Genomic DNA, 25,576 nt, shown 5'->3' with positions numbered 1-25,576 from the left:
CATTTTATCCTAGCCAGAAAACTCAGTGGCATTACATTAACAAGAAAACAAAATGTATTTATAAAAGAGTAATCACTTTTTTTTTTTTGCGAAGTGCCTCTAACAGTGAATCTCATACCTCCCACAAAAAAAAGCACTTAAAAAAAGAAAGAAAATGAAATCAATTATGGTATTCAACCACAGTGCTCTTGATGAAGAATTAGTTAACTTACAGGTTTAAAAGTTCAACGTACTGCAAATTCAAAGATTCCATGAAATTAGATGAGTTTAGAATTAAAATTAAATATGGAGCAAGGAATGGCTACCCTGAGTCTTCAAGAAGGCTACACCCACGATTTTGTGCTGCAGTTGAATGCCTGGGGTTTCTCTTTGCTGGGTGGTAGAATTGGATGCCACATCTGCTTTTATCGTAACGCAAGGTTCAACTTGTTGGGAACCCAATGGGTATAAACAAACCTCCAAGGGAAGATACAACAGAAGCTGCATGCTCACTGAATATACACAACTACAGGAGAACTGATCACCAAGGAGACTTTAAAATGGAACTCCTTTCAAGACTCCTTCTTAGAAGGCACACATCGGTATGATGCTCATCAAGAAGCTTGATGAATTCAGAGGTATCTTGTTTATCCTGTATCATCCAGGAAGTCTTCAGTGCTATATATTCTTCAATATTTATGCCGAAAAATAGGCTTCATTCTGCTGAAAAGATTCATTTGCTTGTAGCTACCATTGCACTCCAAAAAAGACTGCGTAAAGCAGTGAGGCACTTCTGGGTAAAATTTCTCTTGCACTTTGAAACACTACAAAATTAGTGCTAGGTCCTTGAAGTTTTAATATTTTTATAAGAAAAATACTCAATAGGAAAAAAATATCAGTCCACCAATATGTAAAAAATTCATTTTCTAATGCAACATAAAACCTCCAGTGGCTCCAGTGAATACTTGGCACAAGACTTGAAGGAAGTCAGGACACGTATTCCAAACAGGTGAGCCTAACATGGACGCTGCCTTCCTCAGGCTATACTAACCTTTACTGTTGCGGAATGTGATGGAGAAGGGTAGGTATCAATTTTGCGACGTTTTTGTTCTGTTGGGATGAAAAGAAATAGTCACAATAAGGTATGTTTCCACTTTTTTCCACACACTTAAAAAAAAATCACCAACTTCTAAGGTTATCAAGTATTAGTTCCCCCTACTAAAGTCCCTAGATAACTTGCCATAATAACAAGACAAGAACCAACTTTATATTACAACAACCAAAGGTAAACAAATATAAATCAAACTTGCCCCTTTCAGGCTCTGCAATATCTGATCGGGGAACAGGTGACTTCAAGGACCCAGAAACTGGTGTTTTCTCTCCTTTAACGTTTTCCTTTAATTTCATTTCCTTTGCTATATCTCTTTCTCTGGATGGCTCCTTCTCTCTTTCCTTTTCTTGAGTCGACTTTGATTCTGCATTGGGGACAGTGGTCTTGAATTTCTCATCTTTAACTTTTTCTTCCTTCTTGAATTTTTCTTTCTCTTTGTCAGACTTAGGTGTTCTTTCCTTCGTCTCTCTTGCTTTTTCATCTTTATTTGGCCGTTCTTCCTTCGGTTTTTCTTTACCATCTTTACCACCAAGTACTCGGGCCTCTGGAGTAGTAGCTGGAGTCTTTTCTTTTTTCTCTTTTTCTTTCTCTTTCCCTTTTTCTTTGTCATTTTCTTTAACAGCTTTGCTGCTTAAGAATAAAAACATGACATTTTAAGACAAATGGTCATAAAATACATTCAATGTTATAAATCATAAAGCGTTTCTTACTGACTTCAAAAATTCTAGAACTATGAGTAGCCCTTTAAAAACTAAAGGACAACTTTAAGACAAGTAAAAAGCAAGTACTTCTTTATCCAGTAAATAATAACCAAATTCACAAATAGCAGATTAAAAAAGAATAATTAAAGTGATGTTAGGCCCTTTTTTTGTACATGTTCATAACCTTTGAGGATTACAAAGTAACAACCCAAAACTATCCCATAAGCCAACCAAGGGTGCTACCATCAGGAACTGGATTACTTGGCTGGATGGACCACTGGTCTAAATTAGTAGGCTTCTCTCATGTTAATTATTCTTACCCAGATTGTACACAGCAAACACTCAATCCTAAAATTTTTTTTTAACTTCACCACATACATTCCCCTGCATATCCCAGCAGAGGAAACAAAGTCAGTCTCAGCATTATACAAAATGTGAGAATGGTAAGCACATCATCAAAACAGCAGTATAGACAAAATTTCTCAGTCCAACAAAAATGACTTCCATAGTATTCATCTATCACCCTCTGTCATTCATGTCTAATGAGGTTGCTTAATCATGTAAGAATTCAGAATTCTGACATACAGCACAGTGTTCCTACCTGTTAGAGCCACTATTTCCATTGCTTGAATTCCCTTTTGGTGTGGCACTAGAAGCTTTATTAACTGCTTTCACACCACACTGAGATCTCTCCCTTGATTTATCTGAAATAAAGGTAAGGTTTTATTTGACAAGCCCCTAGATGTAAATAAGCTACAATTGCACAGCAAAATGATTAGAGACTAGATAGAAAGAAACAAAGGGCTGATCACTTCTTGACAGTTACGTACTCCTACTTAGGGATTAAAAAAGTAACACTAAGCCAGCATTTTACTTGTCATGTGATACAAAACATTTCAGTTTGCTGAAACAAAATGTATTACTTATAAATTTCTACAAATAAGCATACCAGTCTCCTCATTACTGCTTTCATCCGATTTAGATGCACTTCCTACTGACGATGAAGAAGGCCCACCGCCAGGCCCATTTTGTACACTGGCAATTGCATTCCTCGGAGGGGGGTCTTTGTGATGAAACTCATTTTCAGGTATCATGTATGACTTTCTACTTTTCAACTGCCCAGAGTAGCTGAAAGTCGCACAAAGTGTTTAAATATACAAATACAAGTCAAAAGGCACAAACATGGGGTTTAAAAGAATAAAATTAGCAAGTTATTCACTCTGCTACTTGATTCCAGAGAATAAAAAATATTAATTTTCAGTAAGTTCCTGAATGTCTTTATAAGAGAACCTAGATGCTTTCTTAAAAATTTCAATGTAAACTAATCCTTCAACTAAAATGCCTTTTTTCCACTATTGAAGATTTGATAACTCAACTGATGATAAAATTACATTTCCTCCAAACCAGGATATACTATATATGATTTTTGAAACTATCATCCAGTATAGACCGGAAGCTGATAATCAGAAGTGACAACTCTCACCAGCCTGTGGGAACATGATCGCATAATCTCCCATAATCTCCTGAAGTAAGGCAGAAGATAAACTTCAACACTGTAAGACATTTTAAAGTCTTCAGAATCCTTCTGTAATCTAGTCTCATAAATCACATTAAAGTATAATTGTGTTACCCCATAGCCAATGCATATAGATCTGGCCTCTTCTCTTTTTCCTCTTGGCAGATTTTATGCACTCTTCTTTCCAAAGCCTGACCCAGATTCAAAACTTTTGGGTACCAAGGAAGTATTTTTGTTAGCACAATCAAGATATTCCTGATGTGAGTATATTCGCCTGTTTCAAGGCAATGTACCGATGCCTACAACAAACATTTTAAGATCTGTTATTAAAAAAGTATAAGTATGAAGAGAAAAAACCACCTTTGAGAAATACAATTTTTTCTTACCTTGGTTAGTTTGTAATGCCATTTATGTACAACGTGTCGAAAATTTTCATAGTCTAATTGATCAGCTTTATTTCCACCATCAAAACCAGTTGCCCGTAATATAGTAAGAAATCCTGGATAATTTCCACATTCCTAAGGGCAAAAAATAGGCTGTCACTTTTAAAGAAAAATTCTGTCCTCCAAAATAGTAGAAGCTGAAACTTAAGTAGACTAGATTAATGATTCCATGTGAAAATATAATGTGTATTTTCAATGATAGGTAGTTTTCACAGAAAGATCCACCTTATTCAATGACATTAATTTGAAATGTCAGTTTGAGATAGGATAAAAATATAGCATGTTTTTTAATAATGAATGAATTGTGCTTAAATTTTAAACATTGTTGTACAACTGAATCTTAAACTCAGCTTCCCTTTTAAAACTGAACCCAGAGCTTACTGGAAGCGGTCATTATATACATGGTAAATGGGTAAAATGTAAGAGTATTTGTCATACCTTTTCATATGTGGCTCTATCACTGTGCCACCTGGTCACAGTCTCTAACATGCAGCAAAGAAATCTCCCATATCGACTAGCTTCATTTTCAGTACAGCTTGCGACTGTGTAAATTATATCAGAGAAAACCTACAGAAAACAATGTGTGAAAAATAAAAACAAATCAAGGTCAAAATTAGTTCAAAATATTAAAAGATCATGTAATAGCAAATCATAATAAACTAAACAGGTAAGTTTAGTCAAAATGCATCTTCCCCTTTTATATTCACAATTCCAGAGACCTTTAAAGATTCTGGCTTTTGTGAGGAAATAGCACATTCATAAAGCAACAATAACAACAACAACAACAAAAAAAAACCACTTTTATAAAGAAAGCGGATTTACAATGAGGGAAGAAAAAAACTATCATTATTATTACAACGTAACTTATTTAACAAAGACTTAGCCATAGATATTACTGGGGTTAAGGGGACAGTAAGCAGAGGCGAGGCTGATAGAAACTAGAAATAGGCAGCTGAGAGGCTGTAACATACGTCATGTTTTTAGACCACAAAATGCAGCAACTTATTATTATGAAAAAAGCCAGATGCAAAAATATGTGAATGTGACCACATTGAAAAGCATCCCTGCTTTTATATATGTGCAAAAGTGTAAGCTTTTTCATTGCTTCTTGAGGGGGTGAAGGTTAAAAATGGAGAAGAGAGTTCTGCCTATTATGACAAACATATAAACCCAAATGTTGAGTTAATGGATTAACTAGGGGTGCTTATTATATATCAGGCACTACTCAAAGTGCTTTTGTGTATAGTGACTCATTTATTCCTCATAACAATCTTATGAAGCAGGTACTATTATCCCGTTTTACAGATAGAAAACTGAGGCACAGAGAGGTTAAAAAAAACTTGCCAAAGATCATATAGCTAGAAAGTAGCAGAGCTAGGATTCAAGTTCAGGCACTTGGCTCTTGAGTTCATGCTTTTAACCACACACACAATAATACCTCTATAGATTATATATAATGTTTAGCTATCTTTGTGTGAGACTTTTTTTTAAAGGTTGCAATAAAAAGAACTTACTCGATCATAGCAAAGAAGTGTGGAAAAATTTGGAGTTTTCTGTTGATGTACCAATTCAACAAAACGAGCACAGTAAACAGCATCAATTGCTGAAAAAATACATCGAGGAAATATACACAGCTGTAGAAATTTTGTGATGGTCTCATTTTTGGTAGATTCTAAAAATAAGGGAAGAATATATTAAGTGGTAAACTTCTTCCTCAAGTGCCTCAAGGCCACTAAACATGACAACATAAACTTTAGTGTAGAGAATGATATAAAACCACAAACTATTTATAGTTTGTAACCAAAAGGTCATGCCTGGGATAAGACTTTCATTTTCACTCTGTGGACATTTTTCTACCTATAATTTCTCCAGAGATAAGATTTTATACAGAAAAGTTGAATGATAAGCTGCCAATATTGTAGTTTTAAGTTAATTAATTTCACCAGCAAATTAAATCTGTTCCTTCAGTGAACATGTGAAGTCGACTCTGCGTTAATGAATAACCAAAGAATGGGATAGTGAACACTGAGTTGAAATACAAACATAATATACTTCAATACCTCCAAAGTTATAAAAGTTTGCTTTTTTAATGTAGCAGTGGTAGAAATGTAACAATTCCAACAACTTACTTGCTAAAAGCCAATTGTCCTTTTCCAGTTTCAGTCTCTGTAGCACTCGCTGTACATGTTCCATCTGCTTCTTTTCTTCTTCAAGAAGCTTGTCCTGAAGGGCAGTACATCGCTCCTTCTCTTTTTTCTTTTTATTTGGAGGCTACAAAGTATAAGTTGGATACTTTTCTAACTACAGGCACATTACCTCTCCTTCTTTTAATTAAAAAATTTGAGGAGATAAATGCTGATATCTTATACTAATTACTTCAACAGGGATGTTTAGGAGTCCACTTGGATGTGCTTTGACCTCCATTCAACAAATCCAAGACAAAGTCAGTCTTCGTACACTATCAAAACAGGATACCTTCTCAACACTGGTACTTTTACTCTGAGGCATGGAATCATCTTTGATCCTTCCTTCTCTGTTCCAATATTCTAACTGCTTACAAGTCTTTTGCATTCCTACTACCTCCACCATAGTCTATGCTCTCAGTACTTCATAATGAATTACCCAAAAAGCCACCTAGTTGGTCTCCCGCCTAATGCCAGTCCCTTGCCCTATCAAACGTATCCTTCATATCACCGTCACAAGCAATCTGCCTAAAGTACCATTTTTACCATTATCACTTCCCCACTGAGGAATCTAAAATAGCTCTCAATTTTATCAAGCCTTCCTTTTTTTTTTAAGTGCATTTTTAAAAACTAATTATTTATTTGGCTGCGCCGGGTCTTAGTTGAGGCACATGGGATCTTCGTTGCAGCACACGGGATCTTTAGTTGCGGCATGTGGACTTTTAGTTGCGGCATGCGTGCAGGATCTAGTTCCCCAACCAGGGATCAAACCCCGGCCTCCTATATTTGGAGCGCAGAGTCTTAACCACTGGACCCCCAGGGAAGTCCCTCAAGCCTTCCTTTCTAACTTTCATCGCTCTACATCACCTGGCCCCAACCTAACCTTTCAAATTTATCACTAAGCCCAATCGCCACAGTAAAAGTGGTCTCTTTAAACCTCAGACTACTTCATACCTTTGCTGAAGCTTTACAGTCACCAATTTGCCTCCATATTTCCAAACTTAACCTATCTTCAAGGCCTATCCAGTTCAAGACTCACCTCTTCAATAAAGCTTTCTCCTAAAGGATTCTCCTTTGGGGAATTCCTATTGCTCTTGCAATTGGAGTTAAGTAGATTATTTTAAGTTGCTAACACAGCCCTCAAATACCTTTTGATTGGTCATAACCTCCACGTACTCACCAAGCCCCTGCCCCACCCATGGAGAGGATAACCTCTAAACCCACTTAGAAAAACATTATGTGTAACAACAAGATAGGAACCTGAGCTAATACAATTCCAAAGTATGGATAATGTTGAATTAATACCATGAAGTTATTGTACTTGAGCTACTAGACCAAAAACCTACCATTTCCTGATTGTCATCAATTGCTTTCATCTGGACTTTAAGTTTATTGACTTCCCGTTCATAGCTGGTATGTGGAACTGCAAGGTCATACATTGTCAATGACCAGAATGTGGCATAGAATTGAGGGCTGATGTCGTCCCAGACTTTGGAAACATGTAAGGAAACCACTGCTTCATGGACAGGAGCCATCACCATTTCACATGATGTAATGTACTTGTGAACTTTATGTTGCTGTTTATTTCCCTTCTCTGATTTTTTAAGTTCATCATACTTTGACTGGAGATAAAAAGTAAAAACACACACATACAATATAATTTATAGCACTGATTTTCATAGTATAAAAACCTAGGTTCCCTTTTCAAGAATCAGAAGATGACCAATCAAAACTGTTGCAGGAATTCTAATTTCTTACCAACAACATTTCTTTTAAGATAAATCATCCCTGGAAGCTGTTTCAATATTTAGCCCTGTGTGCTTACTATGAGCTTTTCCAAAGATTCTTATTGCATCTGACCTGTTGAGTAAGTGAATAGGGTATGTGGGCCCCCTGTCCATTTCCCCCACCCTACTCTCTCTTGCTGTTGCATGAAGGATTGAACATGCAGGGTTTCCACTCCTGCTTTTGAGATATTCAAGGGAACCAAGTAGAGGGTCTTAACACTAGTAAAGAGGCAGAATGGAACTAGTAACAGCCAACCAAAACAGAATGTTTTATCACTACATGTAGCCCCTATCATCTGTTACGATTTGTCAATTAAGAAGCTGGATCAACACAAAGAAAGGTTATGAGAACGTTACCATAAGACCGCTAAGTAGGGGGACCAACTGTCCAGGTTTTCCAGTGATTGAGGGGTTTCCCAGGATGCAAGACTGTAGTGCTAAAACCGGGAAAGTCTCAGGCAAACCAGGACCAACTGGTAACCCTATTGCTAAGCTAAATTATGATTTTCTCTGAATGGCTATGGTATACTGGAGTTTAAAGCATGTGGGAACTGACTTAAACGACAGCTTTTTTTGGCCTGATTGGTTTATCCTAATTTGGGGGAAGAGTCAGAGGAAGGCCATACCCTTAATTGTATGAGAAAAAGAATCTGTTAGTACAATGGGAGGGACTACATATTAGTTCATAGAATGTGTGTCAAACATAAAAAAGAAAACAATACAAAGTGGAGTTGTTGCTATTATCTCATGTCCTTCAGTCTCTTTGAGACGAAAGAGCTCTCACCCAGAAAACTGTCTGGGTTAGGCATCATCCCTGAAGATGAACCTAAGAGGAGATCTAAAACTAGCTTCTTCTTTATGCTAGAAAGCACTTAAATCATTTACAGTTTGTGCTAAACATGGAGCCCAGAACTAGAAGGTCTGAAGTCAAAGGTCCCACTTCCAGTTCTGCATCGTGATAGGCAAAAAGAGTCTTGGCTCCTACAGTCCAGCTGCCGTCCCTCCTGAGCGCTCCATACCCCAGGCTCACTGGATTGAAGGCATGCCAAGTACTCTTTGTTCCACAGGGTATCTCAAACAGGCTCTGAGAATCATACAATTACTTTAGAAGTGGGAAAAATTATCTCCTGTCTTCCCCATTTTAGAGAGCATGCTGGTAACTACTGAGGCCACATAGGTGGCAAAGCTATAAATATAAAGAACATTACTTAGGAGAGAGGTCCAATTACACCAGAGACCTGAGAGAATAGCAGCTGGGATAAGAAAGGCTTTTAAATTTTTGAGGGTGGGTCCTATTGAAGGCAACTAATATGAATCTATGTGAACAGAAAGACAGCTGTTGAGGTTCTAACAAAACACAGAATAAAACAGTGATGAAACTACCTAAATAAGATAGCTTATCTACCTGATTTGGTCATATTCAGAATATGAACTAGGGGAAAAGCCTTTCTTTTAGACCAGTGCTGCAAGGTGGCTCTCAGCAATTAAAACTGAAAATTAGGTTACAGGTATGACAGTGTTATAGAATAGCCCCAGTCTCCCTAATCCTTTGGTTCTGAATCTGTGACTTCTATTTCCAGGCACCCCCCTCATTCCTATCTAGTTGAAAAAAAAGCTTGATCAGAAAAGACAGCTATACTGCATATTTGCCTAGGACAAATATTTCCTTGCCTAAAGTCAGTTTAACCCTTCTTCAAGCTCACATCTTCAGTCAAGTAGATAAGTATAACAGCTCTACAAAGTCACCTGGGGAACTAGACCTACGGAATAGAACTGATACCCACTGTTACTGTACTTTTTTTTGTTGTTTTTGGCCGTGCCATGCAGCATGCGGTATCTTAGTTCCTCAACCAGGGATCGAACCCATGCCCCCTGCAGTGGAAGTGCAGAGTCCTAACCACTGGACCGCCAGGGAATTCCCCGCTGTACTTCTAATTACTGTTCAAAAAGCTCTTGGCCTAACAATGTTATTCCCATGAGAGCCTGCCAATAGTCAATTTATGGAAGGGACCTAGCAGCCCTCTAATACTCATACTCTCTCATCAAAGGTTCTTCAAGAGGGGCTTTCACCCAAGAGGCAAAAGTAAGGATCCCTAGGAAAGCCTGGATGCCCAATCCAGTGTAACCAAGGTTGCCGAGGAATTCCCTTTCTAGAGGGTGGCATGTGGCCTACCCCTGATTTGGTTGTATAGCCACCTCTGTATAGTTCTCTGTTTTTCTCCTCAAACTTGAAAGGAAAATGACATTTCTTTGTTTAGATATTTTTATCTCTTAAATGACAAAGACACAATATTTTACACAGGCTACGGAAAAAGTAGCTGTTGGTATGAATGACCTGCTCCATTTTCTGACCTGGAAAAGTTCAGCCAACCTCAGGCAACCAGGTGTTCCTGTTTGCTAGGGTTCAATAGCGCTGATTAGTGTGTCACTTCTCAGTATAGCACAGGGCAGGTCAGAATTTCTGAGATGAAGCAATTCTCCCACCTCAGTCCTTCAAGAAATCAGGTCCCCTGTTGTATAGCTGAGACTGATCTACTGTGGGGTGGGGCGACAACACAAAGCATAACTACACAAAGAGAGCATAACAATTTTCTGGATTGAGAGAGTCTAAAGGAGAAGAAGCAGCCCAATCCTACTCCCTTATTCCCTTTTTCCCTCTAGAGAGTACAGCACAGTATTACAAGTGATAACTGAATCAATTAACATTTAGTTAGTTGTTAGAGGGTAAGTGTGAGACTGTAGCAGTTGATATGTAAACACTAACAGCTGATGGTTGATTAAATGATCAATTAGATCCCAAATTTCTCAGCACCTTTTCCCCCACTCTACTACACAGCCCTGTATCCCCACTGGGAACAAGAAGGGAGCCTACTTAAAGATAAGGGAACAAGATCTTCCTCAAAATCTGTAGTGAAAGCCTTGCATAGCATAGACTTAAAAAACAACAACAGATAAACAGAAGGGCCAGAATCTAAGCCTACAGAAAAATGAAGAATATGCTTGGGCTCCAGTCAGAGTGGGGAAGTACCACAGTTTCCAAACAGAGTACTGACCATGGCCCTGAGGGAAAAGGAAAAGTAAATTCCTATTAGAGGTAACTGGTTTAAAGGGAAGAGTCCAGGTGGCAGATAGAGAAAAGGAAGGAGGGCTGTCTTCTCTTCCCCCACAACCTTACTTGAATTTCAATACAGTCACTAACAGGATACCCTGCTTGGGAGGGCTCGCTCTAGTTTGCTTTTTGTTGTTGTTTGTTGTCAGTTGTTTCATTTAGGTGGAGAGAAATAAAACAAGAGCCATGAATATACCTTTCCTAGAAGTTACACAACAGAGAGTGCAAGAGTATTTAGAATGTTTGGGGGTGGTTAAGTCTGTCAGTCTTTATTTCTTTCAAGGCAGTACGTAATAGCAAGTCAACTGTCTGACAGTGATACTGTCACTGAGGAAACAGGATTCTCTGTATTCAAGAGGAGTGTTTCTCAGAATGACGTACCACATTCGCCTGCATCAGAATCATCTAGTGCTTGTTAAAAAAACAAAAACAAAACAAAAATCCCCAGGTACCATTCAAATTACTAAATTAGAATTTATGGACATGGGGTTGAGTTTTTAAGATGCTTCCTTGGTGATTCTCTAATAATTCCCTGATGAGCTGCACTAATGTTGGAGAACTATAGTTCTAGAGGGCCCATAAGACATCAACTTGGACAACTGGTGGTGTAGTAACAATAAAATTATAGAACTAGTAAGACTTACTTTTTAAAGGGGATATTTTCATTGCCCACTGCACAGAGCTGAGTATTAACAAAAGAGCAACTCTCTCTATCTATGTCAAATTAAAATGCATTTACAAATAAAACAGTTAAGTAGTAATGTGGAATCATTCCTGAATGGCAGCAAAGATACTTATACTTACCGAAATATGGTGTGCATACATTGGCCTAGACAGGAAAAATGCTGCATCATGGGGTGTGTGAAATTCATTACAGAGCACATCAATTGAAGGCACTCGCTTTATGTAATCTTCTGTGCTTAGATTAGATGCTAAAAACCCACCAAACTGTACCAGGGTATCATGACACTAAATTTAAAAAATAAGACAAAAAACACAAATGTGCTACCATTTTACTAAACCAATATAACATTTTCCAAAATGACTAAGATATATTTTAACAATATTTTGATTAACAATTAAGAATTCAAATTTTACTACTTGAAAGAACTTTGGAGACAATCTACAAACTTAATCATATATCATACTACAAAAAAGATACCCAAGTCCTGAAAAGTTGACTAATCTAAGACTTTAATAGTCAACCAAGGTCTCAAGTTCCAAGCTATTGTTCACCACCTTTAGTAGCAGAATATATTTATCTAAATCACATAGAACAATTTTATGTATATGCAAGTCAATTTTCTTGGCCCTTAAAAGTCGAAAACTTTATAAAATATGATGTTTTTTATTTCCTTGTAATATAGTTGGTGACAGTTAAACACATCTTGTAGGCTAACCATAGGTTTTGGTGCTTAATATTTTTAAATATATTTTATAAATGAAGATCATATCTACTTTGTTGTGGCTGAAATTCCAGATTTCCAGAGATCAGAAAAGATGAGAGCAAACAACTTGACGTTATCTACTTAACTGAAAACATTATACATATTATTATATCCCCTAGATCCATCTCTTAAATATCATAATTTGCAAAGAGTCCCAATTTCCAGAATGTCTATTATATATATAATTACATATTATATATTGTATATAATATATATCATATGATATATATATGATGTGCAAAATGACATTTTTCAAATTGTATCACATTCTATATTTTCCACTATCAAGATTTAAAAACCCACAGAAACACAAAGGCCACTTTAACTTGCCTGATCATAGAGCTTTCCCACGAGTTTCAAATGTTTCTCTCCACCTTCCTGAAAGATTACCCCATTCCTCTGCTGAGCCATAAGCAAACAGAGAGGAAGAGCAAGGTCATGGTCTAATAGTGCATCCTTTAATCTCTGGGAGGATTTTTTAGTGTTTCTTATCTGGCCAAAGTAACCACCCTGCAAAAGAGAAGACATAACTTTACCAGTGTACCAGTACATAAAACATGCCATCTGATTTGAAGAAAAAACACAGAAAGGGTTTGGTTACAATCCTGAAGATAACAAACCCACACACTCTACATTCCTTCCCTCTCTTTACAAATTTATTTTACTGACACTATTACTGCCACTGGCTTTAGTCACTGGCTTAAAGATAACTGTCAACTGTCTTTAAACTTCTACATATTTTTCACTTTCTACCATGCAGTCCCTTATAAAGGATTATCCTTTAGTCAGTGTGGGGCAGAGTCAACAACTGTCAGATTTATGCCCATTGGGGTATCAAGGACCACAGAAGATTTGATATTTATTTCCCTCCAGATGTATTACTTACTGTCTTTTACACTTTGTTTCAGCTTTTTTAAAAAGGTTAAAATAACTAGTATATCGCAATTTTTAAAAGGGAGGTGGGGGCGATTTTAAGAGGAGGGTATGTATGGCTTTGACACTTAGCTTTATGTACTTATGTGCTGTTTAAATTCTTTATTATGAACATGCGTACATTTTGATTACTGCAGCTTTGTAACACTGTCTGAAGTCTGGGAGGGTTATGCCTACTGCTTTGTTCTTTTTCCTCAGGATTGCTTTGGCAATTTTGGGTCTTTTATGGTTCCATATAAATTTTAGGATTATTTGTTCTAGTTCTGTAAAAAATGTCATGGGTAATTTGATAGGTATTGCATTCAATCTATAGATTGCTTTGGGTAGCATGGCCATTTTAACAATGTTAACTCTTCCAATCTAAGAGCATGGGATATCTTTCCATTTCTTTGAATCATCTTCAATTTCCTTTATTAATGTTTTGTAGTTTTCAGCTTATAAGTCTTTCACCTCCTTGGTGATGTTTATTCCCAAGTATTTTATTTTTTTTGATGCGATTTTAAAAGGGAGCATGCATACATTTTGAATTTTGAGTCACTAAACAAAAAGAGCAATTCTCACCTCAGCTTTTAGTTGCTCTCCACCAGTCATGGCCTCTAGTTGCTCCATTGTCATTTCTTCTGTAATTTCTATTCCTGCCATTTTTTGTACCACTTCTTTCAATATAAGCAGGTCAAAACTATTTAGGAAAAATAAGAAATAGTCTATAGTTGAAACTTCAAACATAAAAGTAAAAATGAATTGTAATTAATATACTAAGAATCCCTAAATTATTTGTATATAAATATTTGGGGCATGTAGTATGTTTAACTTTTTACTTGGAAGTAATTTCAAACTTACAGATAGGATACAAAGATAAGAACAGTACAAAGCACACCCACATAGCCTTTATCCCTACTTCACCTGTTATTAACATTGTGAACATCCCGTTCACTTTATCATTTCTGCTTTCTCTCTCTCTCCCCCATCTTCTCTCTCTCTCTCTCTCTCTCTCTCTCTCACACACACACACACACACACTCTCTCTCTCTCTCTCTCACAATTTTCTTGAACTATGTGAGAGTAACTTATCTAGTAAGTAACATCATTTTAGAGGTACCTAAAATTCCTAATTACCCCTAAAATTGCTAATGTGTTTCCTAAGACTATCGCTATTCTCTTACATAACCACAGCAATAGTTATCAACTTTAGTAAACCTAACACTGATGCAATACTTTTATCTAATATACGGTCATATTTCATTTTTAGCAGCCAACCCAATAATGCCCTTCATAACATTTTTTTTTTATCCTCCAGTACAGGATGCTCAATATATATTTTTTGATAGTATAGAGCCATCTCTTTAAACAATCACACACACTTAGGAGGAATGGAGGGAGGGAGAGGAGAAAAGAAAAAAGGAAGGAAATGCAAATTCCAAGTTGTGATATTTGAGCCTAAGATGACAGTTTAGTGGCCTGCCTTACACATATTTATTACTGTGCCAACAGTTATTCATTTGAATTCTCAAAGTTTAGGACTGTCAATGGAAATAACACCTTATGACTTCCAAGATCTTCCTTACTTTGTTAAGTAATGAAGATAAGGAAAAACATTCTTTCCTACAGAACAAATACAGATGTTTTTCCAAAGAAAGGTAAAGCTAGGTATACCCAAGACACAAGTTAATAGACAAAGGAACAGTTTTCTAAGATTCTTATTAAGTGCTTACTCTCTCAACTTGCCTCGCTTCTCTAAACATAGTTTTTGAAAACAAGAGGGCCCTCTTCAAATAAGTATGCAACAAGTACCAATGAAATATTTTGTTTTTCCTTTAAACAATCTTTTCATTAGATGGTCACAAAAACTATATCACAGTACAGAAAACTGAACTAGAGATTTAAAAGTAATGTGATGTTTTCCTGGCCTATACAGACACAGAAGAGTAAAATGTATACGAATGGCCAATAGAGGAGTATAAAGCAAGTGATATATGCGGATTAAATCCCAAACCTAATTTTTTTTAAGCTTTCCCTAAACCAAAATAATCTGTCAAGAATTACTTAGGTAATACTTGTTTGGAGCACCAGATAGCTTTACAGATTTCTGTTTGCTTTCTACCAGAAAGCTTTTGAAAACCATTTCCAGTTCTTTTGAGTCTAGTCAGTCTATTGCTGATGGGGTTTAATATACATTCCAATTCAAACTCTAAGCACTGATATTGGTCCAGAATAAAATAATAAAACTCAGTATTTATAAAGAAAAGAAGACAATGTCCAAAAGGTGCATTAGTGTTACCTATCTCTGAAGTTTAAATTCAAAAAATAGTTGTGTTTTAAAGATACTATATATACCCTCAAAATAAACACATTCCTACCAAATGTTCAATGTAAAGGCCAATTACTGTCCAGTAGCATAATCAATAGTGCAATGAGTTTTGCCATAAGAGGATTTACAATATACCATATCAACCATTTATTCAAAAGCCTAACTGGTAGTCAAAGTGAGTTAGTTACTTTAATGAGTTACACATATAGCCAAATATTACATTTCTTTCTGCATATTTTAAGTTATTTCTTTTAATTAAAGAATTCCATATAAATAAGTGAGCAATTATTTTCTTAAGCCTACAACCAACAAACAGTTTTTCAACATAATAGTAATGTCAGTATCCCAATACCGGCAGAAGTACTCTAATTACTGAATTTCATTTACATATAATTTGCTATGAATACCTTTTGCCTGCCTTTAGCTGATTAGCCACATATTGAAGAAGACCAGCAAGATCAATTGGATATTTACGAAAAACTGCACCACAGAAACTAGCCAGACCTATATGAGATAAAAAAGGAATAGGGCTTTTTAAAAAACAGTTCATAAAACAAAAAGCACAATATTAAGTGTTATTTCAACGAAATTTCCCAAACAAAATGAGGTGGGAAAAATTGTATTGCTGATGCCACTGAACAGAATTTTATAATTAATAATAGCTAATATTTATTGACCATACATATGCCAAGCAGTCTATTAAGCTCTTTATGTAATTATCTCATTTAACCTTTGCAGTAATTATCTCAGGTTGGTATAAACCTATCGATGAGGGAAATTCCGAACAGACAGGTCACGTAACTTGCTCATGGACACACAGTTGGTATGAGGTAGAACAGTGATTCAAACTTATACGGCCTGATTCCATAACTTGTGACGTTAATTAGGCCACAACAAAATCTTGCAGATAACTCAGTAAACTTGAATGATCAACAAAACACCTGCCCCTCAAATGTCTGAGTCACACAAAAAAATCTCATTTTATCTAGGAACATGCCACTAGTTGTGGAGGGGCAAGGAAACATTGCCAGACCAAGAGGCAATCAAAAGACCAATTTTAGCCAAGAGTCCTTATCACATTAGTAGGGAGAAAACCCCACTCAAGACAAGAGCAGGAGGGACTTCCCTGGCCATCCAATTGTTAAGACTTGGCACGCCCAATGCAGGGGGCATGGGTTCAATCCCTGGTCAGGAAACCAAGATCCTGCATGCAGCACGGCGTGGCCTTTTTAAAAAAAAAAAAAAGAGGAGGAGACCCCAGTAAAGTCAAGTGATCTGCAGCCTTTTCAAGAATTATTTGCTGAGCACCTAAAGGACAATGGACAAAACACAGGTCCTGCCCTCAAGGAACTTACAGTCCAGAGAGATATAGAAAACTAAACTAAAATAACTATGATGAATAAAAAGTTCCATAGAAGTACAGAAGAGGGGCACCTTATTCTGACTTTTGGGTTGTTAACAGGGAAAGCTTTCCAAAGAAAGTGACCTCTAAGCTAAAATCTAATGAATAAGTAGAAAATGTGTTGGAAGAGATGAGTGGGCATAGAAGGGTATCCCAAGGGTACCCCAAGAAGAGGGAATAACATGTGCAAAAGAAAGTGCAAGAAGTTCAGCATTAACGGAACCTAGAATATTAGGGAGGGGCAAAAGATGAGGCTAGTATAGAAAGGACCTGATCCCAAAAGAACTTACTTGTATGATTTATTACAGATTGCAGACTTCAAAGAGCAATGGGAAGCTACTGCAAGATTCAGCTATCAGAGACACAACAGGTTGAAAGAAAATGTAACTGGCTGCTAGAAATCAAAGGTACAAGGAAAAAAAACAAGGCTAGGGCTTTTTGTTAAACAACCAAGTTTTTGTTCTTTTAAGGTGACTGGAACCTCAGGATGGAAAGGAGAGAAGGGAGAATAGTTCCCTTAAGATTAATTCTTCTAGGGACTTCCCTGGCAGTCCACTGGTTAAGACTTCACCTTCAAATGTAGGGGGTGCAGGTTCGATCCCTGGTTGGAGAGCTAAGAGCCCACATGCCTCACAGCCAAAAAACCAAAACATAAAACAGAAGCAATATTGTAACAAATTCAATAAAGACTTTAAAATTGGTCCACATCAAGAAAAAAATCTTAAAAAAAAAGATTAATTCTTCTAAAGTAATAGAATGGATGGGAACTTTCATCTCCCCAGTAATGCTTGCCCAAATGCTATCACAGCCAATACTGGCCTCTTGAGTTAGAAAATGAATTAAGTACCATATGAACCTCCTTACACAGCCAAGGACATGGACCCTCTGTAGAACAAGTTGAGTGGCTAGATATTCTCAAGAGCACTTGACAAATAGGCTCTTAGCATAGGTAACAGAATACATAGCATAGCAATGACAAAAGATGGAAATTTCATCCTTGGAAAAATAAAAATACTTACTCTGAAGCCAGCTTGAGATGGTTGTGTCGTCATGTTTCATTCTCTCCTTTTCTGGATTAGCTAAAGCTTCAATAATACAATCTTTCATATAATTAAGAAAAAATTTTGTCACCACATCCCTAACAAAGACCGCTAAAACAACAACAACAAAAAGCCACCCCTTGGAAAATAAATTGTTAGCTCCAATTTATTACCAATTATGGAAAAATACACTCACTGTAGTACCAACTTTTCTTTTTTAGCCTCTTTCCCAGCTTTCAGCAAGCAGATTCTAACTATATCAAAGATATTTAGTAATCTTAACATTGTCTTTCTCAGTATACAACACAGACACACACACAAACTCCCAACTGGTCAACCTCTCGATCAGCCAACTGAATCAACCTCAGATGGTTGCTAAAGGAACTTAGAATGAAAATAAAACATTCACCACTAAGATCTATGAAACGTGAAATCTATGTTATTACTTCACCTGAAAGGATACAGGCCAAGACGTCATAATTCAACGAAGTGAGGTATTTCAATGAATCTACTACAGGTGTTATTAAGTTATCATACTTCTGTATTTGTGACAAGATCTGGAAGACAGCAACAAAGAATAAAAGGCATTGACTAATCAAAAGAGAACTTTTACCGTGCTAACTAAATAATGGCTACACTTTTTTTTCAAAAGAAATAATGCTTAAAATTAGTTTCCTTCCATTGTGTATTTATATAAAACCTACTATTCTATCATTTCCTTAGAAAATATTTTCTTAGGCTACAATTTCCAATTAGGAAATAATTCCAGGGCATCCAAACTTGAATTTTGGAATTATAGAGGCTAGACTTATGTCAAATGTGTTTTAGAAATCTCTTTCTAAACATGAAAGTGTTACATCTGAATCACAATGAAATGCTGTTCAAATGTTTCTAAAAACTAAAATCAACAAATAATGCATCACTTTATTAATGTTTTTATAACTCAAAATGTGGTACACAAGACAATGTCAGTCTGTTTAATAACAGTAGCACTGTCACTTATTGTTAGAAAAGTAGATCAATGTGTTAAACATATTACATACTAAATTTTGTTTTTAGAATAACCATACAATGTTTCATTTGCTAAAGTTTTTGTCCCCTAAAACTATCAAACATTTTTAAACTACATCATTCTATTTCCACTTGTGCTGATTTAAAGACTACAAAAAGAAAAATCCCTGAAAATAGTATTAACCTCAAAACATACATAATCAAACAAAATGGTTGGATTGCTGTGGCTCAACTTCCCAATTTGTCTTCCAGAAGGCTTCACATTTTCCTTGGTTAGACGCCTACAAGGGGAGAAAAAGGTGGCAGGGATCATCTTAAGTAATTTCCCTTTTAATGTTGGTAGCTTTGTTACATCATGAAAAAAATTTTATTTCCCAAATATCCAAAATGGATCCATGTAAACAACCACCCTCATCATATGCTTTACTACAGGACTTGGGCTATTTTGATTAGGCATTCTCCAAGAGGGTATTAAAATTTTGTATTAATGCTTAACATTTACAATATACACATGTTCATTTTATAGTAATAGTCTAATAAGCATTAAAACTCTTAACGTACTCTACAAGTACATAAAACTCTTCTTACAGAGAATAATTATTTTAGATTTAGAAGGGCTCATTATCACTTTAGGGATTAAGATATCAAATTTGGTGTAATACTTTGAAATGCCTCATGCCATCTGTGTCAGTGACCCTAACAGAGTAACAGCTAATGCTGCACTCACTCCTTGATACAAGAAGTTCTCTGGTTTTCATATTCAAAGTAAACAATTCTTGAAAAATCAATTCTACTCTTGTCCTTCCTCTTTAATTCTCCCTCTACTCAGTATTCTTTTACTAACATTTTGGAAATTTATATCTACGAAATGCTTACAAATTCAAAACAATTATTACACAGGATCTTAAACTCTTCTGATGAAATTACTACATAATAAATCTAGAAACCTGAAAAACTAACAAGTGACAGGAAGCTTTCTAGAGTGAAAATGTAATGAAGCAAATAATGAATTTAGTTGACAATTCAAGGAATGTGACCATTCTGGAAGTGACAAACTTGATATAATTATCTTAAGAAACTTATGACAAAACTGATCCAATAATCAAAATTATTTCATCAACAACTGCTTCCCTTTCCCATTCTGCATGGCCCAGTTTCTTTTTGTCCCACGGAAAAGAGAGACCCATCAGTTTTAAACTTTGGCTATACTCTGTTCTACTTTGAAGCTTTATTTGAAGCACAAATAAAGTTCTACCACCACCTGCCCTTACTTCTAACCCTACTATTTCAGGCAAGCCCTCCTACTTGCCAAAGCCAACCCTTCCTTTCCATATTTTTTATCCCATTCCCTTCTGCTTCCTCTCCCCCAACACCAAAAAAAATAAATAAAAGGAATATTCTCTTGATTATGTCCTCCTCTCAAGCAACCATGGTGCTTGGCATATGGAACACAATCAATGAACATTTGTGGCATGAATTACTGGATGCCCTATAGAAAATTCATGTTTTAAACAGTAATCAAAACTTGTGAAATTCCCAAGCAATAAATTAATACATTCCATTCTCAACTTAAAAAGTTCAATCAATATCAAAATCATATTATTCAAGGCTGGTGAAATAGCTGAGCTTACAAATATAACAAAAATCCGAGTACATTAAAAATTCTGCACATATTCTTCTGTGATAAACATTTGTATTAATTTACTTATTCATTAATTCATATTAACGTCTTCTGTGACAGGCAAAGTGCTAAGCACCAGGAATACAAGGATGAGTAACAGCACCTGCTCTCAAGCTCAGTCCAGCTGGGGAGGTAGATTTAAAACCACTTTTAAAATTTTTATATTCTTAAACAAATAGAGCAACTTATAGAACAGTACTTATTATATGCTATCAATAGTATAAAAAGGGAGGGAATAATATATTTGTATTCACTTGCATATACATAAAAATAGCCGGAATGATAAATAAGAAACTAAACAGTGACCGCTTTTTTTTTCCCTTGGGAGAACTGAGTGGACAGGGTGAGAGACTTTTTACTGTCTACCTTTTCATATCTACTACAATTTAAACCGTGTGAATATATAAAATAGTCAAAAAATTAGATAACTTTAAAAAGAAAAATAATCATAGCAATATACATAAGCGGTATGATAGTAGTTATATGCATATGACATAGTGGTAGCACAAATAAAGAACAATCAATTGTGCTTGGTGGTATGTGCAAGGGAAGGCTTCACAGAGGTGACACTGGAGCCCACTGTCCAATGATGAGGTCACCAGATGGAGAGAGGAAAAAGAGGTAAGGGAAAACCTGTACAAACAAAAGAAACAAAAAATTATATGCAAAGGAAAAGGAGACCATAGCACACTCAGGGAAACATAAGTGGGCTCAGTACAGCTAGAGGTAGAATTGGCGGGAAATGAGGATGGAAATAGGGAGAGACAGATCATGAAGGTTCTCTTGTATCAGCAAGCCATAAAGTCTGACATAAAACCTGCAGGCAATGCTTAGTCACCAAAGGATTTTGAAGAAAGAGAATAATACAAGGCACTATAACACTCCAGATAAAAGAACTAAGTTAGTGGTGGTAGAGAGTGGAAGAGACAGATTCAATATTTAATGTATCGGGGCTTCCCTGGTGGTGCAGTGGTTGAGAATACGCCTGTCAATGCAGGGGACACGGGTTTGATCCCTGGTCCAGGAAGATCCCACATGCCTCGGAGCAACTAAGCCCGTGCGCCACAACTACTGAGCCTGTGCTCTAGAGCCCGTGAGCCACAACTACTGAGCCCGTGCACCTGGAGCCCGTGCTCCACGACGAGAGAAGCCACAGCACTGCAATGAAGAATAGCCCCTGCTCGCCGCAACTAGAGAAAGCCCGCGTGCTGCAACGAAGACCCAACACAGCCAAAATTAAATAAATTTATCAAAAAAAATTTAATGTATCATTAAATAATCCATATAAAGCACTTAGTTCAGCGCCCACCACACATAGTAATGGCTTCAAAAATATTCGTTGTTGTTAAGCTAGAAACTCTACTTGGGGAATTTTTAAGCCTAGAACTCTTTTGGAAGGACCAGTTCTAATATCATCTCTTTCCATGCCTTCCCCAACTTCCAAGGGGTGAAATATTCATTCTCCTCTCTATCATCCCATAGAACTTTATACATATTGTATAACAGCATCTATTAAACCAGACTGTGATTGTGCACACACCTGTTTCCCTGGTAGACTGTGACTTACGACAATATCACTCAGCAAAGAAAGTATCACTGGGGGCTTCCCTGGTGGCACAGTGGTTAAGAATCTGCCTGACAATGCAGGGGACATGGGTTCGAGCCCTAGTCTGGGAAGATTCCACATGCCACAGAGCAACTAAGCCTGTGTGCCACAACTGCTGACCCTGCGCTCTAGAGCCTGCGAGCCACAACTACTGAACCTCGCATGCCTAGAGCCTGTGCTCCACAACAAGAGAAGCCACCACAATGAGAAGCCCGTGCACCACAACGAAGAGCAGCCCCTGCTCGCCGCAACTAGAGAAAGCCCGTGCACAGCAACGAAGACCCAACGCAGCCATAAATAAATAAATGAATAAATTTATTATTTAAAAAAAAAGTGTCACTGCATACTGTTAGTTAAACCAGTGAATGTACTACTTCTAATTAGAATAACCATACAACTGCACAAATGTAAAAGAAATGATAATGAACAGCCTTGCTGAAAACCCTTGCAATACAGCAGTGTAATTAGTATCTAAACCAATACTGATCTGAAGTATACAATTTTCATAATTAAACTTCAAACAGTTTATCAGGAAGTATCAATAGATTAACATCACTCTTTTGTTTTGTTTTGGTTTTTTTTGCGGTACGCGGGCCTCTCACTGTTGTGACCTCTCCCGTTGCGGAGCACAGGCTCCGGACGTGCAGGCTCAGCAGCCATGGCTCACGGGCCTAGCCGCTCCTCGGCATGTGGGATCTTCCCGGACCAGGGCAAGAACTCGTGTCCCCTGCATCGGCAGGCGGAATCTCAACCACCGCGCCACCAGGGAAGCCCCACTCTTATGTTTTTAATGACATGAAAATAAAGCACACAAATGAAAAAACTAGAAATTTTTCAAAAGTTGACTCCCTAAGGAGATAGTTCTGCATGATTCTACTAGATCTTCCAGAAAGAAAAAATAAATCTTTATTATAACTTTCAACAGAAATTCCTAGAACTTTGACTACCTTGTACAAGCCACCGAATGTATTATGCAAACTGAGCAAAGGCTACACAGTATGCTCTCCTTTAAAAAAAAAAACACGTCATCCTATAATATAATGCATCCTGAAGAGGATTTTTATCAGATTTTATAGCTGGGCAAACATGACAACTACAAAAACTAACATGGTAGTCAAAATGAGCTAAGAACCACAAAAATTGATAGTCACTCTATGTGTAGTATATAATTAGCTACACCATTAGCAAATACTCCTGGGCTTCCTCAAAACTGAGGCTCAGACATAAGCTGGCTGAAAGACAGTAAATCAGATCCAGATATTAAGAAGAAAAATAAATTAAAACTTACTTCATGATATATTTGGCTCTGTCTATTGTTTGAGCTTTAACTTTTACTAAAAGTGGATGACTGTTGTAAGTTTCATTCTTCCACTGGCCATACAGACGATATCTTGAAAATGATGAGATGAAGAATTAGGAAAAGTTAAACACTTAGAGGTTAGTGCACTAGAATAGTAGCTAAAAATACAAAAATATTATGTATTTACCTATGCTGATATGGAAATGTTTTAAACATTCCCCACAGTTCCTCAGACATACAAGCATTGCAGTCCATCAAAGAAAGAGATGGAAGTAATACCTGGTCAGTAATGCTAAGCAAGCAGCTAAGGATAACTTCCTACGAAAAATGGAGGAAAAATTATTTCAGTTAAGAGGTGCATATTAACCCCCCCCAACAAATTTATGTAAGCCTTGGAAAAATTGCCATTCCTTGATTTAATAACACACCATATCTAATTCCCCACACTATCACTGTACGTTTCACAATGGTTATTTGTGTTTCTCCATCTAAGAAAGCAAATGAGGTGAGGGAAGGAAAGGGGTAGCAAGAATGAGGGACTTTTTATCCCTTTTCCTTTCTCAACATGGTAATCCTCAAAAACAGGAGGCTGTCAATCTTAAAAGATACTTTGTACGATATGCCAAAAGCTACATTCAACATGTAAAGTATAAAATAGTTATTCACATAGGTGATTAAAGCTTGTTCACAGTAAAATTTACAGTATGCTGTACCTAGACAAACATTAGACACATTGGATTTTTCTAGTCTCTTACCGTCTTCTCTTTATCTTCTTGTTTGCTTCCATCAGACTGAAACTAAAATTAAAAAAAACTATAAATAAAATGCAAAAAGGTTAAGATTATGCTGTCACAATTTCGTTTCTAATTTGAAAAAAAATTAACTTGCACGTAGTTGTGAATTATTTCGTTACTTGTTACACACATGTAGATTTTACATACAGTCAGTATTACCAATTAACATTTTAAATTCTCATCTACATTTCTAACCTCCAAATAATTTGTGACATTCATGAACTTTAAATGCCAGTTTTATAAGCCAATTCTTTTCTCAACCTCATTATCACAAACCAAAGCATCCTAAAACTGATCTGAGTATTTATTATAAAATTGTAGCCAGCACAATTTAGTTATAATTCATTTGCATTTCTCCTTCGAGATGTTCTAGTTTTCCCCCTCAGAATTGGTAAAATCTAACACTAAAGCAACGACAACAAAAATTAAACCCAAAGAAATCCAAAGCTATGTTTTAATTCACCACCACTTAAGCCCTAAGAAATAGGCCCAAAATATTAATACCATTGCTGACAAAGACCAAACCACTTCCTAACTTGGACAGACTGAATGAAAAAGCATGGGTCATTATTTTATCAGTGATTTGCAGGTGGGCTGCTGAAGTGCCATGTTTGACAATGCTGTCTATACATACAAAATGAAATTGTGAGTAACATTTGTGTGTGTATAGGCAGGTGGAGTGTTGGGGGAGTACACAAAGGCCAAAAGGACAGGTGAAGCACTGATACTCAAGGACAATCTAGATTCCTGGAATGTATTTAGCTCAATACCAAGTATGAGAAAGGGAAAAGCTAATATGCAGCTAACATACCTTATTGGTAGATAAGGATATTTTGTGCATGTATGTTTTCATGCTTGAGTAAGTTAATGGGTGTTACTACAGGGAAGTCTAACTTCTGTGCAATATTTTCACATAAGACTAATTCAGGGACGGCCATGTTACCTTGATGGGAAAACATACAGAATCACACTTTTTTAACTGGCAGGTTAAAAAGATATGGTTCCCTTTCACAGAAACGATTATTAAGTCAACATACATCCTGGTCAGCAAATAAGGAGTCAGGTTATGAAGGAGTGGCCTGGCAGAAAACAAACTATATAGTTGCTTTTATTTTGTTGGAAGGGGATGGTAATTCTGGTGGCATACTGTGTGTACACTGGGAGGCAGAAATAACGGTATGTCATAATTGGAAGAATCCAGTTTATAGGGTATTGTGTTGGGGA

The 25,576-nt window shown here is 36.6% G+C and overlaps 1 protein-coding gene across 9 annotated transcripts in view; it reads right to left on the bottom strand.

Annotated features, from left to right (window-relative positions):
- The window catches only part of THOC2 (THO complex subunit 2), a 103,533-nt gene that overhangs the window by 16,937 nt on the left and 61,020 nt on the right, over nt 1-25,576 (bottom strand). For 6 of the 9 annotated variants that reach the window (XM_030844917.2, XM_060291972.1, XM_030844919.2 and 3 more), the window contains 20 exons: nt 24,314-24,355; nt 23,746-23,876; nt 23,547-23,648; nt 19,168-19,252; nt 18,424-18,517; nt 17,940-18,020; nt 15,926-16,022; nt 13,772-13,889; nt 12,608-12,787; nt 11,634-11,798; nt 7,280-7,555; nt 5,880-6,021; nt 5,265-5,422; nt 4,189-4,317; nt 3,694-3,825; nt 3,422-3,606; nt 2,741-2,919; nt 2,393-2,495; nt 1,290-1,720; nt 1,031-1,089 (listed from right to left, as the gene is read on the bottom strand). In XM_030844917.2, the coding sequence (XP_030700777.1) occupies nt 1,031-1,089; nt 1,290-1,720; nt 2,393-2,495; nt 2,741-2,919; nt 3,422-3,606; nt 3,694-3,825; nt 4,189-4,317; nt 5,265-5,422; nt 5,880-6,021; nt 7,280-7,555; nt 11,634-11,798; nt 12,608-12,787; nt 13,772-13,889; nt 15,926-16,022; nt 17,940-18,020; nt 18,424-18,517; nt 19,168-19,252; nt 23,547-23,648; nt 23,746-23,876; nt 24,314-24,355 (2,889 nt within the window). Of the gene's footprint in view, nt 1-1,030; nt 1,090-1,289; nt 1,721-2,392; nt 2,496-2,740; nt 2,920-3,421; nt 3,607-3,693; nt 3,826-4,188; nt 4,318-5,264; nt 5,423-5,879; nt 6,022-7,279; nt 7,556-11,633; nt 11,799-12,607; nt 12,788-13,771; nt 13,890-15,925; nt 16,023-17,939; nt 18,021-18,411; nt 18,518-19,167; nt 19,253-23,546; nt 23,649-23,745; nt 23,877-24,313; nt 24,356-25,576 lie in introns of all 9 variants that reach the window. The other 3 variants (XM_060291971.1, XM_030844923.2, XM_060291975.1) reach the window with 2 other exon arrangements.

Source organism: Globicephala melas, chromosome X (assembly GCF_963455315.2).
Source record: "Globicephala melas chromosome X, mGloMel1.2, whole genome shotgun sequence".
Classification (NCBI taxonomy): domain Eukaryota; kingdom Metazoa; phylum Chordata; class Mammalia; order Artiodactyla; family Delphinidae; genus Globicephala; species Globicephala melas.
Note: the sequence above shows the minus strand (reverse complement) of the source record. Positions and strands in the feature narration are given on the sequence as shown.